This window comes from Telmatherina bonti (assembly GCF_933228915.1).
Source record: "Telmatherina bonti genome assembly, chromosome: 14".
NCBI lineage: Eukaryota > Metazoa > Chordata > Actinopteri > Atheriniformes > Telmatherinidae > Telmatherina > Telmatherina bonti.
Window position 1 is genome coordinate 30,353,377 of NC_136612.1, and position 17,764 is coordinate 30,371,140.

At 39.4% G+C, this 17,764-nt stretch overlaps 2 protein-coding genes across 2 annotated transcripts; both read right to left on the reverse strand.

Moving 5' to 3' along the window:
* Window positions 1-397: 397 nt before the first annotated feature.
* Window positions 398-7,301, reverse strand: slc35b1 (solute carrier family 35 member B1). Its single transcript, XM_079252724.1, has 9 exons — window positions 6,798-7,301; window positions 6,215-6,306; window positions 5,878-6,008; window positions 5,726-5,756; window positions 4,866-5,026; window positions 4,159-4,285; window positions 1,839-1,945; window positions 1,550-1,703; window positions 398-1,170 (listed from the first exon to the last, which is right to left on the reverse strand). The coding sequence occupies exons 1-9, from the start codon at window positions 6,917-6,919 to the stop codon at window positions 1,118-1,120; spliced, it is 978 nt and encodes a 325-aa protein (XP_079108850.1). The 5' UTR covers window positions 6,920-7,301; the 3' UTR covers window positions 398-1,117.
* Window positions 7,302-7,895: 594 nt separating this feature from the next.
* On the reverse strand, window positions 7,896-16,345 carry fam117aa (family with sequence similarity 117 member Aa). The gene is made up of 8 exons (XM_079252770.1): window positions 15,862-16,345; window positions 14,476-14,618; window positions 11,570-11,665; window positions 11,304-11,417; window positions 10,850-10,966; window positions 10,424-10,649; window positions 10,099-10,273; window positions 7,896-9,421 (listed from the first exon to the last, which is right to left on the reverse strand). The coding sequence occupies exons 1-8, from the start codon at window positions 16,094-16,096 to the stop codon at window positions 9,208-9,210; spliced, it is 1,320 nt and encodes a 439-aa protein (XP_079108896.1). The 5' UTR covers window positions 16,097-16,345; the 3' UTR covers window positions 7,896-9,207.
* Between the last annotated feature and the right edge of the window lie 1,419 nt (window positions 16,346-17,764).

The window sequence follows — 17,764 nt, forward strand, 5'->3', positions numbered from 1 at the left end:
TGAAGTGACCTTTTCTTTGTTGCACTTTGAAAAAAAAAATGTTTAAAAAAAAGTTTATTTTATTTTGCACTTATCTTTTAAGTTTATTTGATCTTGTTTTTACCTTTAACTTAAATTTCAGTGTTTTCCTCATGGGAATCCTTTACAGCTGTAGCTCTGCAGGGCTGTTGCCATGGTGATTGACCACCTCTGGGTGGTTGTGGTGTGGATCCTGGCCTGTTCTGATCCAGGTGGTGGCGTTCTGCAGTTCAAGGGGACTGGCTCCCCTGTGCACGTGCGTGTATGAAAGACACTAATGAGGTGTGTGTTGTTAAATTGCTGTAATAAAATTTGATGGGTGACTCCTTTTTTACATTTTAATATGCATAAATTGTTGTGTAAAGAACTTTGAGCTGCTTTTTGCATGAGGCGCTTTGTACATAAAATTTGATTGGATTCGTTGAAAACTACAAATGATGCAAAGCAACCAAGCAAGACGTGCAAAGAAAAAGAAAATAAGATTAAGAAAATCACAATTTATAACAATTTCCCTTTTATGGCAAGTTACTTTCAAATGGTAGAAAATAAAAATACTTCAATAGTAAGACTAGATGTAACAAGTTACATAGAACCGTTTCCTCTATTTTCTTTAAATGACATGATACATGAGAAACTGTTTCCAAGAAATAAACTACATTTGACAGTTACATATATTCAAGCATTAATTTGTAAAACATCTGGCGATAAATTAAGAAATCTTTACTGGAAATGTCTTTAGGCCTTGTTTGGTTCAACATCCACCAAAAGTCAAGGTAGCTGGTTTCATTAAGGGTTTTTTTTCTAAATACAGATATACATTTTTCTCCCTATTTACTTCATCCAGTTCACAAAAGCATGGTAGTGTGTGGTCATTTGTTAATGACTCCTCGTAAACTATTCTAGCCTTGATCCCAGGTAGAATATCTCTTCAGTATGTCAACAGTACATGACAAGCTCCAAGACAGCTCTTTTAAATACAGTTAAATATCTGTCAATAAGCAGACTAACCATAGGCACATACAGTTTATCTGTACAGGATGTCATCTGAAAATAAGATACTGGCTGCAGAGTGTTTCTGTTCTCCTGTACTCTGGGTCTTTTAGTGCGTCGTTTTCTTGGGGTTCTTGCCAAATTTAGCATCCAGTCCAAGACCTAAAGTGGAAAAAAAACAAAATGAATAATCAGCAAACTGCATCTAAAGAGACATTTATATTCTGCAGATCTATCCTGGCTACATTATAATGCAATAAAAACATTTCATACAGTACTTATCCTACTATTTGTAGTTTTACTCATTGTGTTCAGCTATGTTCTCACTGCTTGTTGGAGTTATTCCCTTGCTGGATCTGACTGTTGTTTAACAAACAGTAATCATGTCTTTGCAAGCACCTGTTGGCGTTGGAATCTACTGTGATTCACTGAGGAACGTGTGGGGTTTTGTACAGGCAGGTAGAAGGAAAAAAGAAGCTAACAGACACTGACAAGAAATCCACAGAGGGCAGCAAAGTGCTAAACTAAAAGTGACTCTCACCAAGGAACACCATGATGGTGCCGACCCACTGCATCATACTCATGACGTTGCCGAATAAAATAACAGAACCGAGGATGGTGAAGAACTTCCTCGTAGTGGTGACGATGGAGCAGGTCAGAGGCCCGAAGTACACAACCGTCATAAAGATGAAGGTCTGGCAAAAGAGGAAAAGTGACATTACAATTTAAACAGTTACTTAAGTACATTTCTAACTAAATACATATTTTACACTCGTTCAAGACAACCAGGTTAAAATGACCAAATTTGATCTTTCCACTCATTTACCCACCTGGCCTAAAGCACTTGTTAATCCAAAAAGAAGAATATTGTAGAGGATCTTAGGGTGGCGCTCAGTGAAACTAAGGAAGTCCCACACTTCTCCTGTCCACAAGACAGCTGAGGGAGGAGAGCAACATCACACGGTCAGTTAAAGAAAGAAAAAAACTCCACAATCGTCACTGATCATAATGTGAAACTGTCATTTAAAGTGCAGACAAAAAGCAAGACTGATAAAGCAGGTGTGTGGCGCCACCAAGTGGTTTAAAGGAACAACAACAGTTAGAAAAAGAGAGAAAGTCATCTGGAATACATCTGTACAAGAACCAAAGATTAAAAGCTTTTTAAGGATTTTGACACAAGCTAAGGGTGCAGTCAATATAAATCTTAAAAAAAAAAAAAAACCACACATTTTCTTGATGTTCTTGGAAAACGTCATGAGGACAGGGTTGGAAGAGACTTCATAACAATACAACCAATAGACCCAGAATCCACCTGCCTTTCACTGGGCTTTGACTTTGAGCAGGGAAACCGCAACAAGCAAAATGCATAATTAAATGCATTTATTAATGCCATCTAGAAAAGTCCTGGCAAATCTGTTGCAAATATTTCATTAATGCTGCTGAAGATTCAAAATGGGATAACAATTCAAATATGTCATTTTAAAAATGTTCACCCCTTTGTTCTCATATGTACCTCCAGGAATCTGCTGCATACAGCAGTTTTTTCTTTTTGTTGGGGATTTTCAACACAACAAGCCATAATTTAACCTTTGGATTGCAAAGATGAACAAATAGATTAAATTGAGGCACGTGAAGTATTCTGAACAGCTGCACAATAACATAGCAGATAAATAGAAAAAGGAAAAATCAGTAAAGAAAAAAAGAAACAGGAGATGAGTGCTTAAGACTTAATAACTCACTCAGGGTTTGGATTCTTTGTATTGATAATATTGATAAAAAGCTTTAGGGGATTTCTTTTTACCATTTTTTTCTGAACAGACACGTAAACTTTGTAAAACTAGAAGCACTCAGACAGAGCATTGATCAAAATATGTCCACTAGTTTTTGAGTTATGTTGCTAACAGTCTAACAAACCAACATCGCTGAACACATGACGTCTGCCTTGGCAGAGGGAAGGCCAAAAAATGTATTTAAAAAAAAAAAAAGTAAATCTTACAGGGACAAAATAAAAAAGACCAGAGGAATTGTGGCACAGCGTTATCTCCTTTTTTTTTTTGATAAAAGATGGTCCAGTCTGTCATGCTGAAGAGAGATAAGCGAAGCACTTCATTACCTTTCCTGTGCAGTTACACAATTCAACAAGCTCTTCGCATGGCTGCCACTTGTGGACAATTTCTCTCACTTAAGCATCCTCCTGAACAAAAATTGACCATTCAACTGCTCTCCAAATGTACTTAAAAGGGAAGAAGATTGTCAGGAGGGATTGTACTTACAGAAATCACACGTCCCATGTTTGTTTGAAGAGACACAGCCTCACAACTCTTAAATACTGGTTCTGACCTTTTGATTCTTATCTCAAATCATGTTATTTCCCAAGTTTAGAAGCCCATCATTACATTGTGCTTGTTTTATCTGCCTTGCTCTTCAACATTTTAGAGTAATCTCCTCTCAGAAATGTGAGCTTTGATGTGCAGGATTTTCTTATCTACAAAGAGGATGTTCAACACTTTTACCTCGACTGAATAAACCAGTTTGAGCTCCTGAGGAACCGGTCCTCATGTTTTCTAACCAGAATGCTGCCGTTACTTGTATAAACTGCCATTAGCTACAGCTTCAAAGCAGATACCCACAGGGCTCATGAAAGCATTTACTGTGTTAATCTGTACAACTCATGACAAACAGCCTTGTGGGGGCTCAACACACTCCACCAACAGTGATGCTACAATTCAGCAAACAATACTAAAATTTTAAGTAAAAAAACAGGATTTTAACAGTGAAAAATGTCTAAGAAAGGCTTACTTGATTTGGACCCTTTGAAAAAAAAAAAATATTAAGAAATAGGCAGAGAAAAAGCCTAATTAAGTGTCTGATACTTTCTGAAACTTTTCCCATTGAGAAACACTCATTAAGTGAACCAATGTTTGTTTTGTTCTGCAGTAATTTGGCAGAACTGAAACACACCACAATGATTTTGCTCATTAGTGTCTCATCTCTGGCAGCAATTAGGAAAACAAAAAAAAAAAGAAAAAAAAAAAAGACTGTGAAATAGCCAGATGTCGTGTTGGTTGAAATCAAACCCTCCATGCTTCTGGCGCTCAGTGGCACATTTTCTATTTGATGAGAGTTTAGCAAAAAGTACAGCTGACTCACCGAGTCCCAGCACCAGAGTGGACCACATGTTGATATTCAGCATCATGTGGTTGGCGCCTGTCTGGAAGCGAGCCCTCATGTGGTCCTGGGCCACACCAGTCAAGCCGTCCAGTGTCAGAGACACCAACTACGATCCAGCAAAACAAACACAGCAAAATATTAAACAAATTTCAAGGACTCTCCTTGAGTTTTTTTTTTTTTTTTTTTTTCTTAACATGATATGGCTTGGTTTTCCAGTACAATGCCTTGTTTAGTACGACCACAGCAGAGATTGCAACCTAGCTTAGACAATTCATCTGTAACAGCACACAATACACTTCCCTGTTCTCTGCATTCACCTGGAATTCTGGCATCCAATTTACAAGATAAATCTGATTACTACTGATTCACAGATCTTCTCCTCAGACCAGTTTAACTCAGTTTTTAGTATCATTTCTCAAATATATAAATCTTTTCATAAAAAGTCTGCTTCAAACTCATGCAGTCTAAAAACCATCCAACTCTCCTCCCTTCTAAATCACTTCTAATAAAAACATGTTAAATCAACGTAATATAATAGATCTGTGTCTATGTGTCATCACAACTTTACATAAACTGCGGTGTGTACCCTGAATGTTGGGGGGTTACCTTCTTGAACAACGTATGGAAGAGCCAAAGTGATGAAAAGTGATCAGGACCATCAGTGAAATTAAATAATATTAACTCACCAACAGAAGCTCTCCAAAACCAAAAATATGGTCATCAGCAACAGATGAACTCTTATTGGGTTTGTAGAGGAACAAAGCAACCCCAATCACAATCAGCAACACACACAGGTACTTCGCCAGCGGGTACTTCTTTCTAAGTATCGTCACACCAAGGATCATCACTGCAACAACACAAGAACAACAATATGATGTATGAATTTAATTATACATATCACTCTTAATACACTGTGTCCTTCAACCCTGACAGTGAAACATATAGAATAGTGTGTGAATCTGCAGCAAGACATGAAGCTTTGAAGGGAGAGACAGCCTTCAGGACATAGTGGGAGCTGAAACAACCCCATACTTCTTAGAGAAAAAAAGGAATAAAAATCTGCTTACTTAATTAACTTCAGAAAAATGTAAAAAAAGAAAAAAAAAAAAACACATTTTTGACTGGTTCTTTGATGATCAACTTATAAAACTAAATTTTAAAAAAAAGATCATTAAATATGTCACAGCTGAGAACCCTGAAAGGTGTGCAGTCTACTGACATAAAAGTAAGCAGTAACAACGTCATCATCTTTAAGCATCTAATCTGCTGTGCACAGTTACTCTTAGCAATGAGCAGATATACAAGAATGCATCCGATTATTGCTCAAGGATTTTGCAATCTAAATGCCATTTTAGATAGTGTAGCATGCAGTGTATAAACCACAAGTAATCAGTCGTACAATACTGCATGTAAAAATAAACTACCATCACATGTCACCTACTAATCTCCATCAGAGTTTAGGTTAAAGTGTAACTATGTCATATGTCTGAACATAACATAGAAACAGATATTAAAACATGAATAAAAAGTGTTATTATTATCTTACCTGGTATTGGCTTGCAAGATTTCCCCAACACCTACCACAACAAAAACACTGCTTTAGGATAAGTTTGTGCAAAGCACACACAATACACAAACCCATTTCAAGGGAATCACCTTGATTCAGCGATTGTATATTTAAAAAAGGGGCAGACTCACCTGTGTGGGGTAGTTGACATACTGAAGGGCAGAGTTACTGGAGACCATTGCTCCCAGATAAGAAAGGGAACACAGGCAATAGAGCCAGTTTGTGGTGTGATCTGGTTTTGAGCCTTCAAAAAACTGGATCACTGATAATAATAATAATTTTAAAAAAAAAAGATTATAAAGGAGGGGAATAAGTATTGTTATCATTCATATTTTTAATAAACAACAGTTATTAATCAGCTCATAAACTTAAAATGCTCAACTCAATCATGTCTGCTCCATAATACTGTCAAGCACATTCACATAATAACTATAGTTTCAGTGTATAACCTGGACACCATATACTCACATATTCTAGCAAACAAAGCATTGATGATGCACTGGATGAAGACCAATGTCCGGGCAAAAATGAACTTCTCCTGGCCGTAATCACCCCGAGTGCTGCAAAAGTCAGAGAAACAAGGAAGAATGAAGGTAGCTGAAGTAATGACCATATTTTTCACAGCAGCTGATGTCAAGAAAGGATGTCATGAAGAAAAGTGTATGGAAGTAAATCTGCTTTTGAAGTATAATACTATGAAATATCAAGCATGTATTGAGGGGTTAGCCTATTTATCATTTGAAACCAGATATGATCCGTGTTCCCTTATGAGCTGGGTAACATACCATCTGTGTGCAGCCTCAGGGAGAGAGACAAGCAAAACAGGTGGAACCATTAATACTAAACGCGGTTTGTTTGTTTTTTTTCTTTATAACTACTAGTTTATGTGTTGTTTTTGTTTTTTTTTAAGCTTCATGTAGGAAATTATCTTTAAAATACTGTTTGGCAATGACCCCCAGCAATAGGACATCGTTATCTAATGTGCAAATGAGGTTATTGCCGTGTATATAATGGGATTTTACACGCAGATGGTTAATCCTTGACCACTTACATTGTCTCTTGTAGTATTCCGTAATAAAAATAACACACAAAAACTCCAAGGAAGCAAACGATGAACCGTATCCGCATATTGTCCCAAAAGGAGGGCTTCCCAGCTGCCTTTCCTGCTGCCATACTGTCGTTCACCAGCCCGGGTATGTTGACCGACACCGCTCCGCTCCCAGCGCCTCTCGCGCCGACGTCCCGCTCCACTATAGCCGATGTCACGAGCCCGGAAATGGCGCTCGCGTTTTCAAGAGGAGGGTTTTTCCTTCTTACAGATATAAATAAATATAATATAGACAAACCCTCTTGGTGCACAGTGCCTGTTATTTACCAAAGCTCAACAAAGAATTCTTAGATTGTCAGGACGGGCAGAGAAAGTAAATAATCACGACATTGCTGCAGATTTATCATCTGACTGATCGCAAAGTCAGCAGTAAAAGTAAAATTTTGGTCTCACTTATGCAAAAAAAAGTTTTATCAACCAGATACCGTTCGTGTTTACCCAAGTAATTAAACCTTATAGTTGGCGGAGAGAGTAAATAAAGGGTCTGTAAGAAAAAAAAAAAAGGATTTGCACAAGGACCACTAAGGTGTTATCTTCTAAGCCCAATCGTTTACATTTAGTTTTCTAACATAAATAATTTATTTTAAACAGGTGGTGTCGTGTTTTATGTAACATAGACTATTCTGTTTCCAAACTTAGCGATATGCAATTGTTATTTGCTATCTACATTTTTATCAACGACAGAGTTTTTTGGGCAGCATTTAAGACAGCTACTACCAATTATGAGGTCCATCGTTGAAAATGTCGCGTGCCTTTTTGTCGTAGAAGGATGTGGATTAAACTCATTGGTTCATGTCAGGCAATAGAGAGGCACAAACAACCAACCACAAAGAAGATATTGGGAAAAAGGGTGGTTCTACATTTGGAAACCACAAATCCACGTGTCGAAGACAAGGACCAGGGCCGGATTAAAAGTGCAGAGGCCCCCGGGCCCAGAGTGTACCACCACAACATTGTGAAAATTATGAAGGAACACTATGAAACGGCATTTCTAACATCTCTCAGCCAACGGTACCAGTAGTAATACACAAGACACTGTGGTGTAACTATCTGGCTTTATGTACATTTTGATTCACAGGTGTTTGCCCTACGTGGGCCCCTAGTGGGCGTGGGCCCCTGGGCCTGTGCCCATAATGCCCATTGGATAATCTGGCCTTGACAAGGACAATAATAATTAATTAAGAGGAATTTAAATAAAACAAACAAAGAAACTAATAAAACAAATATAAAATTCACACACAAAAAGGAAAAGTATTAAGTATGAACATGGCTCATTGTTATTCATATTAACCATGTTTCTAACCAGTGATTCACTTAAACATACCAACAAACCTGGTTTGTAATGCATTTTAATATGAACTCAAAACAGCTCTCAATCAAGACTTTGTGATCAAAACCACTGAATCTAAAAATGCTCATAATGAGCAAATCTCAACTGGAGTGACAAACAACAAAAGGTTTACAAAGTAGTTTGGTTGTTAAAATTACTGTAAGCAAGTAAAGCTAGTAAAATGTCCATTCCAGCTTGCATTCAACTCAAGTACAACAGTTTAAAGACAAAGACCAGTACATTTCTTTGATCAATGTTTAAAATTAACACTAAATAACTCCTTTCAAAAATACAAAAATATATGTCTTCTGAGAAACATCTGTAGAAAAGTAGGGTATCATAATCTAATATGATGCCAAAAATATTTCATTTTTAAAACTACAGACTCAATAATCAAAGATTGTACCTTGACTTTCATCTGTTATGCTTCTAAAATTAAGCTGTGTTATCTAAATAAAAAATAAAGAAAAAGATGTTCTGGGACAGTCAGAAAGTAATACTTGTTTCAGTGAGTACACTAAGTGCTCGCTTTCTGACAGTAAACTCACTTACTTTGACTTGATCGCTTCCCAGACTGCTGTCTTTGTCTGAATAGCTGATAGAAACTAAAATGATAATCTGTTTCATCAAAATGAACAATCTAAATACTTAGATAAGTGTTCAGTTCTTCAAGCATTCCCTATAATTTCTGAAAATGAAATCCTGCAGTGTAATCTATGTCTCATTTAGGGAACACCAGGACTAAGTAAGTGCTGATGAGGTCAAAAACATAAATCAGCTAAATCAAACCATCCTAGGTAGAAATTATCAGTCACCTACCCACATTCTAGGTCACTGTTATTCTATAGTACAAAAACAACAACAAATGCTTACAGTTGCATTGTATGTTATGATCACTGTGATCATGGCATGCAGTGATGAGACAGTATCCATTGTCAAGCTGCATATAAAATACATCCAAGTTCTCCAGGTCCTGGCAGTTCAATGTAGTTCAGTCCTGAGAAACTCTGCTCAGATATCCACCTACTGCATACCCAGGTGCCGAGTAGGAGAGGCCTGACCTGAGCAGCCAGTCACGGGAGACACTGATAGGCCACGGAAAAGGAGGTCCATGGAGGGCAGCAAGGGTTTTAGAAGACTGACAGGGCAGAAAGCAGAGCCTCCATGGGGGGTAAAGTTGACTTTATTGGGGTCAGGGCACGATGGCTGGAGGAGATGCTCATCTTGACAAGCAGACCTGGAGGTACAAAGTATGCATGAAAGCGCATATTGAAAGGCAAACCAAAACAATTACGAAAGCGGTTTGGACCACTTTAAAACTTCTTTGTTCCTCTGATAATACACTATTTAGTGAATTTAAAGAAAATAAGCTTTCAAATAAATTTAACAAAATAATTATCAATAACTGAAGCATTCTCACAACTTTTATTTCCATCCAAACTTTTATTACCTTTTGCCAAGATATTATATTGATGTTGAGAGACTTTATGCGCTGCACGGTCTGCTCTAGCAGACTTAAATGAATAAAACCTTAATTTCTGGTGTACATTACTGAAATGAACTGGATATAACCAGGTTCATTTCCTTGGTTATGTCCAGGCTATGACTTTTTTAAAATCTTGACTATCTCATGTATCTCATGTACAATAACAGTCAAAGGTAAAACCTTTAAACAGCATCATGCTAACAAGGAACAAGCTCCTGCAGAACAGCATTTTTACCAACAGAACAATGGATATATACCTCTAAATCCTAAACAGATAGTTGGCTTTATAAGATCAAAACTTCTGCAGATTAATTGAACTTCATCATTCAATCTTAAAGCTCCACACCCCGCATTATCCAGGCTGTAGAAAATAGGAAATGCTTGCATGATATGATCTCTGGATAATTGGTTTAAAACTTGCTACTTACATGGCTTCCTCACATACTCGAACTCGCTCACACCCTTCTGGCGGCTCACGCTGAAAGGCGTAGCTCTTGTTCGGACGAGGGGAAGAAGAAGAGGGCTGCAACAGAGGAGGATCCAGTGCAAATGAAGGAAGTAATGTTGATGGGGAAGGACATGAAGCTTCGCACTCCACAGATTCTGCATAGAGAAACAGATCCATCACTTTTGATCATAAAAGCAGAACTTCAACACATCACTAACTACACAAAGATATTTTAGTTTATGCCTCAGGACAGTAAGACAGAACTTTATAAAAAGAAAAAAGAAAAAAAAAGAAAGCCATCCTACCTGGCTCTATCATGGGACATGGCGATTGAGAGGGAGACAAAAGTGATGGATTCAGTGGACAGGGGGAACCTTGAAGCGACAGGATTGTGGGATCAAGAGGACAAGGGGACTGAGAGGGAGAAAGGAGGGAAGGATCCAGAGGTCCTGGTGAGGGCTCACTCTGAGAGCCACTGCTGCATCTCTGGACAGGAACAGGAGCCCTGTGGCCATCTGGGATGTCCAAAATCTGGATTATTTAGGAAGATATTGTGCAATTATTTAATCTCTGGGAGTTCAGCAGGTATCTTTGCATTCAAACAAAAATTCACATGACATATCAATAAAAATATGAAGAAAAACAGGCTATTTAGATGCTGATTTGGAATAATCCACAATAGTAGCTGTTTATCATTTATCACTTGCAGTCTGAGTTTGCAGTGATCTAACCTCATGCTGATCATCTGGTTTCTCAGACACAAACACTTCCTCCAGCTCTAAACTGAGGCCTTCAACGCTCCTTCGTAGCCGAGGGGCCAGTCTGTTCAGTGGCATCAGGGGCACTGTCTGTGGAAGGACGCACAAAATACAAGCAGGTGTGTCTGAATCTAGTTATGACTGTTTTCACATCTGCAAATATGCAGGTTTTTGTCAGTGGTGTGTTTGAAGTGAACAGTATGACATGTTGGTTTCAAATGGTCTTTTTGAGACAGCACAGCAGCAACACTGAAGCCCCGATGACAGCAAGTCCTAAGAAAAGAACCAGTGTTTTTTTATATCCCTGTTACTACATTCATCCTAGTCTGCTTGTAGAAGGCAGGTTGGCAGTGACAGGAACTGTGAAAACTTTGTGAGATGTGTCTGTAATGTGCAAATCTTTCTGTAAAAAGGATCAGTTAGCTACCTGTGTGATGCCTGCTGCATGACCTGCTGGAAGGGGTTGATGGGAAAGCTCATCTCCCGTTGAAGGAGGCGCATGCCGGGAGCGCTTTTGCAACTGGTGCCTCAGCTTGGCCACCTGAGGGCAAATTGGAGATTTAAAAATATATTTTGGGTCACTAACTTTGCCCTGTTAATGTGTCATTTTATGAGACCATGTGTGAGTGAGTATGTGGAAGAGCGAGGGAGATTATGATTTAACTTGTAATATTTAAATATTGCTGTACTTACCTCCCTCAGGTGTTCCGCACTGCCCCAAGATGCTGAGCGTTTGTGTCCACCAACACTTCTCCTTCCTCGAGTCTCCTCTGCCCAGGAAGTTGGTGTCTTTGAAAAACATAAATCACAGTTTGGTGAACAGGGAGTGTAGTGTTTTGCCTGTGAAGCTATTGGGGGTGGGGGGGGGGTGGGGGGGGGGGGTGGCAACAGTAGGATATTTAGCAATAGCTTTAACTGACCACAGGGTTGACCATTTAGACAATCTTTACATTTTCTGCTGAGCCAGCAAAACCTTGTCAGAAGAAGCACTTGTTAAAATGGCACAGAAGCCGAGCCCCACAGCTGTTTTCCACACCTGCCCCACAACAGCTGTACAGAGGAAGGCAACAAGAAAACACACCGAACTGCAAAACAGCCCACTTCCACACACACATTCAAGAAGACATCCAAACCACATAATTGTAGCCTATAAATAAAAAAAATGAACAGTTAAAAACAAATGTTAACTGTGTTATTCACAAGGTCAGGTGCTGTAGAGGGAAAACAATCCAGCAAACCACAAGTAAACAGTCACTAAAACACCACCAGTTCGCTCCCATTTCCATACCGATTTCTTCACGTTGACTCTTGATCTTCTACCAGCAGAAGCCTGGTTGAGCACCACTGACTGCTGACTGTGAGCAGACAACTGGTCGTTCATTATCGACAGGTAAATTCCAGTTGGAATAAACCAGCAGGATCAGATACTCAAGAAACTGCTACCTCCACCATCAGACAATTGCTTCCCACACAACTTGATCCACTCGGCAGAGTCCATTCCATTCATAAGTCGGCCTCAGCCAACAATACATACAATCGTACAGCCCTCATTCTGCGTTGCTGCTTTCTCTCCCACGAAATACAGCCTGCTTTCAAGCTATCAGCTTCGCCGCTCTACTGCTTCCATAACTGCCTTCGGGAAAAAGCAGACACTATCTTCTGTTCGCCTGACTCAAATGTCCAGTGCCTGGCTAAATAAGTCAGACTGCAGTGTGTCAGTCATACAGTGACACTGGTATAGAGTTACAGCCACCAAATCACCCCCTTCATCATCCAAAACCAACAACCCCACCCTGCCCAATACATGAGCAGGGGGATCATGGGACGCAGACCTATAAAAAGACTTCAAGGCAGAAGAACATTTGGATTGCATGGCTTACATTTCTTGCTCTGACAACTTATCGCTGTGTCTTTAATTTCTGCTGCAGCTCAAAGTTATACGATAATTTACTATTACAATACTTAAAACTGTAATTAACGGATTACTTTATCTCTATGTTTTGTCAAAACATATGATATGATAGCAGACAGTATTGTTAGTCAGCTGGTCCACATCCAGCTTCGTCTGGTTCTCGGATTGGGGGGTTGGTCCCCCAGCAACATGACGGCGGAGCGCATGGGACTGGGAAAATGTAGAAAGGAAACAAATGTTTTGACAACTCAAGGCTCTTGGAATCATTCTGGTCAATACTGCAGACTCCAGTAATGCAAAAATCAACACTGGAAAAAACATATGAAGTAAAACTGTCGAATTATGAACGGAAAAGCAGTTTTTTCACTATTTATTTATTCACTTATTTATTGTGGTCCATGTAAAAGAGTATCGACTGCCCTTTCACATGTGGAAATGTCCTCAAGACACCGAACCCCAACTTACTTCCTACAGCAGTGGAGCTTTTGCATGGCAGTTATACTGCCACTAGTATGTGTGTGTGTGTGTGTGTGTGTGTGTGTGTGTGTGTGTGTGTGTGTGTGTGTGTGTTCGAATGGGTGAATGGGAAACACATGTCTTTTGTAGAACCAAGCTAAGGTTACAAGGTGACATATGAGTTCAGAAAATTGGCCATTTATAACCAAAACTGCTCCAGACGATCATGTTCAGCGTGAATTTCAGTCACTTGGGTGAAGTTATATTTAGTACCAACAGAAAGTTTTCACTTTTTCACTTAAACAATTTTCTGCAGAGGGAATCTCCTCAGCCACGGCTGTGCCATGTGTTTAATGCTACTTTGCAATCTGCTAAACTGATTATAAATGTCATCATGTCAGCAAGCTACCATTAGTATTTACCATGATGATGTACGGAAATAAAGAGCCACAAAGGGTTGTGAATAACTTTATAACTGCCTTTTCCAGTCGCTCATTTTTATTGATCCATTAAATAACTTATCAACTAACTTTTAAAGGAAATTTAATTCAAATTTGAGCAGAAATATCAACTTGCCTTAGTAAGATTTTTGTGTCAGAAGAGAAACGGTGTGGCAGTATGCCTCATAATTAATGAAATAGCAACAAAAAAAGCAGTTATATCTGACATAATGCAGAGGAACTTTGGCAGAAGGAGGTGGGTTGGTGGTGTGCATGTGTGAGTGTGCTTGAGGAGAGTGCTGGGGGATGGGGTGTCTGTATAATGAGGTCAGGAGGGGTCTGTTCCTCACAATGGAGGCAAAGGGGGTTTAAACTGTGTCAGGAGCAAAGACGAAGCTTTGGAGCTTGGTGATGTTACTCCAGGCTTTGTGCACTAGTTTGGGGCAGATACAGTCGAGGGGGGAGCGAAGGCAGAACAGCAGAGTTTAAAGAAGAACAAAAACGACTATTTCCAGTTGGCTGCTTTCCACCCGCCGCGTCGAACTGGAACCACCAGACACCTGCAGAGCCAACATCAGATATCTTGTCGTCTATTGAAATACTTATGATACACAAGAGACAGAACTGAGAAACATTTCAGTCAGGCCTGCCTGATTTTTCTTCCTTGCAACATGAAGCAACAGGTTTTATGGGAAATAAGTTCTTGCACCAGTAGTTTTATTAATCATGAACTGATGTAATACTTACGTACCATCAAAAGTTGGCAAGTTTCACTATATATTAATATTTACCTGTGTGGCTTTGTCATTGGCACAGGTAACCACAGTGCCATCTGCCTCCTTGGGCCACTGTCCCTGCAGATAGGGCCCCACGATCGTGTCCAAAGAGAGAGTCCGGCGGATAGTGGGTTTTGGTGGACGAGCCGTGGTCCTGTCTGCATTTGGAAACAGAAATAAAACACGTTAAATTCATGAGCATTTTAAGTGTATGTAAGCTTTTGCTCAATGTAAGACAAAGCCATCCCTATCTTGCACAAATGATGACCTCCTGCCTGTGTAATCACGTTCTCTCTGTAGTAACACAGCATGTGACACTTATGTGTAAATAACTCCCTCGAAGAGACTCAACAGTATTTTAACACCCGTGGTAATTGTTAACAACATTGTTCCAAGGTTTCCTCCCTTCCAGAAGCGTACACTGCAGTGTAAATGTGTAAGTGAGTGTATGTGTGTGCATGTTGGCAGCTTTTTTTGTGCCTCTGGCAGGTGTAGATCATGCCTTTGACCAGGAGAAAATCCATCTAGCTACATAACACTAGGAACACTCACCACAGGCTACCAGTTTATTTACCATCAACCCAAAAGCACACCCACAGTATGTTGTCATCAGCCAGCGTTGCAGGGCAGACAGGGCATATAAATAACATGCAGATGTGAGTTTCATGATACAGTTAAAAGAACAAGCTTTCCAAGAGAAACAAAGAGGCCTTTAAAGCTGCTGCTGTGTTAGCATCAAGCATGCAGCAGAAATCCTGCAGGTCAGAGTGCAAAGGGGCAGCTGAGTGTCCAAATAACATTATGAGAAGAGTGTTATGTTTCAGGGTTCGCAGCCTTCATTGTTGACTTAGCTTTCTCATAGTGTGCAGGAATTGTATTTTTTAGACCACAAACCACAGGAAAAGGACACTAGATAGCTGATCAAACTGAAGCTGTGAAGAGAAGTGGGATGATAATTTCTTTACAGTGCTATTTTAATTACATGGTTGTTCCAACAGCTAAGTATCAATATCTCAAAAATGATTATTATGTTGAAATCAAGGGGAAGGAAGCCTATGTTTGTCTATGTCTAACCAACTGAGCTATATATATATATATATATATATATATATATATATATATATATATATATATATATATATATATATATATATATATATATATATATATATCATCAATAAACTTTCTATTATGATTATAATTTGGTTCTGTTTATATTAATGAAAGTCAAATCTGCTTTGTTAAATGAACCCATCAGCATAATCATCTAAATAGAAACCAGTTATCAGTATTTTCCAAGGCAAACAATGATGAAAGAGTGACACAACACAAACTTTTCCGTTTTGGACCACATGGAAGCAAATGCAGATTTCAGCCCCCCCCTCCTGTCTGTGTATTTACCCGTCTTGACCTCCCTGCAGAGGAGAGCTGAGCCTCTCTGGAGCTGGTATGGGACCGTGGCTCTGAGGGGCTGCAGACTGGGGTTGCTGCACCCCCGGGGCGCTCCTCCACTCCTGCCCGACATCCCCCACTCCGCTCCCACAGCCGAGCTGCGCTTATGAAAACACACAGCTTTGCTCTGCTTCCCGTCGTTCCCCGCAGCTCTGCTTGACACAGCTTTCCCTCCTGAACACATTCAATTCATCCAAAGCGATGATCCAAAACTGTGAGCAGGCCTGTTTAACTGCTAGACTTTTCTTTTGTGATGATCAGCATCATTTTTCGTGCCTCGCAGTCAAAAGTTTTCGCGTGAAAAAGCGAGGAGAGACAAGTTCAGTGCGCTTTTGCGCCTTAACGCATCACCATGAACCGCGTGTTATCCTTCATCCTGCAGAAAAGCACCATCACAGACACGATGCGCTTCTTTCACATATTGCTGCTCGTTTCTCTTCTCTGTAAAGTGACAACACAACAGCTCAACCTGTACAACTATCCCGTTCAGTGAGTATTTCCAAGCGAGGCTAATCTGGTTGGTTGTTGCAGAATATTACTGAACGCTTATTGGTTATCACATCCATCTGTCTGCTGAAAGGGAAGCCCTCCCTTTAAGAAAAAAAATCTTAAAATTCCCACCCACTTGCTTCAGATTTTTTGCAGGGTGAAAGACATCTATCACCCCCTCCCTTCCAAACCCATGTCCAAACCTTGGATCCATTCACAGGGTTTATGTGTGGCTGAGTGCGTGCGTGTGTGGTCTCTGAAAATGCGGTGCAGACCACTAAAGTTCACTGCAGAGGCTCAGGAGGAGGTCCTTGACAATTTTCGCCATTATTATGTTTATAAATGGCTTGTGGTCTCTCGAAAAACTGCTCCAAAGACCTTCCATTTAACAGAATAAACAAATAGACGGTTTGGGCCATTTTATACATGTTTTATAGCGTCTCGTGATCACGACGGTTTGTCAACATGTTTGTGCTTATCACACACTTGCTGAAAGAACTTTTTATTTCTTTTGCTTGTTTATTTTAACTTCTTTTGCTTGTTTTCTATCTTAGGTAGTCTTTTTCTTTTACTTATCAATATGGAACTACACTCATTTAGATGAGTGCACTTTGTTTTAGAGTAAATCACAAACTCAGTGTGATTTGACAAGACTCAGACATGTACTTCATAATACTCTTCACTATATACATGTAGAATATATGTCTAAAAGTCATTGAATTCGTGTGTCTAGCAAGGTTCATAAAGACATGAGTGAGAGTGTGTGTTGTGGAGAAAACTTGACTAACCTGCTCAGAGTTCTGACTACAAGCCAATAGAAAGCCTTTGGGAAGAATTAAACTGGAGCCTGTTAGCCAGGCCTTCTGGTCAAACACTAGTAACTCCTAAACCTCATAGAAAGCCATTCAAGAAGAGTTTAAGCTGCTATAGCAGAAAAGGGTGGGCCAAGTCCATAATGAACCTTTCAGAGATGTTGGAGGTGTTGAGAAAAGATGGCCAAGCTGTGTTAAATGTCGCATTATGAAAACGCCATCTGAATAGTCTGTGCTAAAACCTTTTTTGTTCTGCTTAAAGTTATGAAGTTATAAATTTGACTTTTGAACAGATAATGTTCATATTGTTCAGAGATATTGTAACAGAAGTCCAATAGAAATAGAAAAAAAACAGAATTTAATAGAAGTCTACAGCTTCAAGGCATCATATTTTAAAAGTCAGTATGATTTTTTTTCCGCATTTCTATTGTGTCTTCATTTATTTTTCACCAGTAACACATAAACTGATAATTACACATCGGACTTTAAAAGTATGCAAACAGACCGTGTGGTTGCAGAGTTATACTCATTTTATACTGGGAATGGGATTT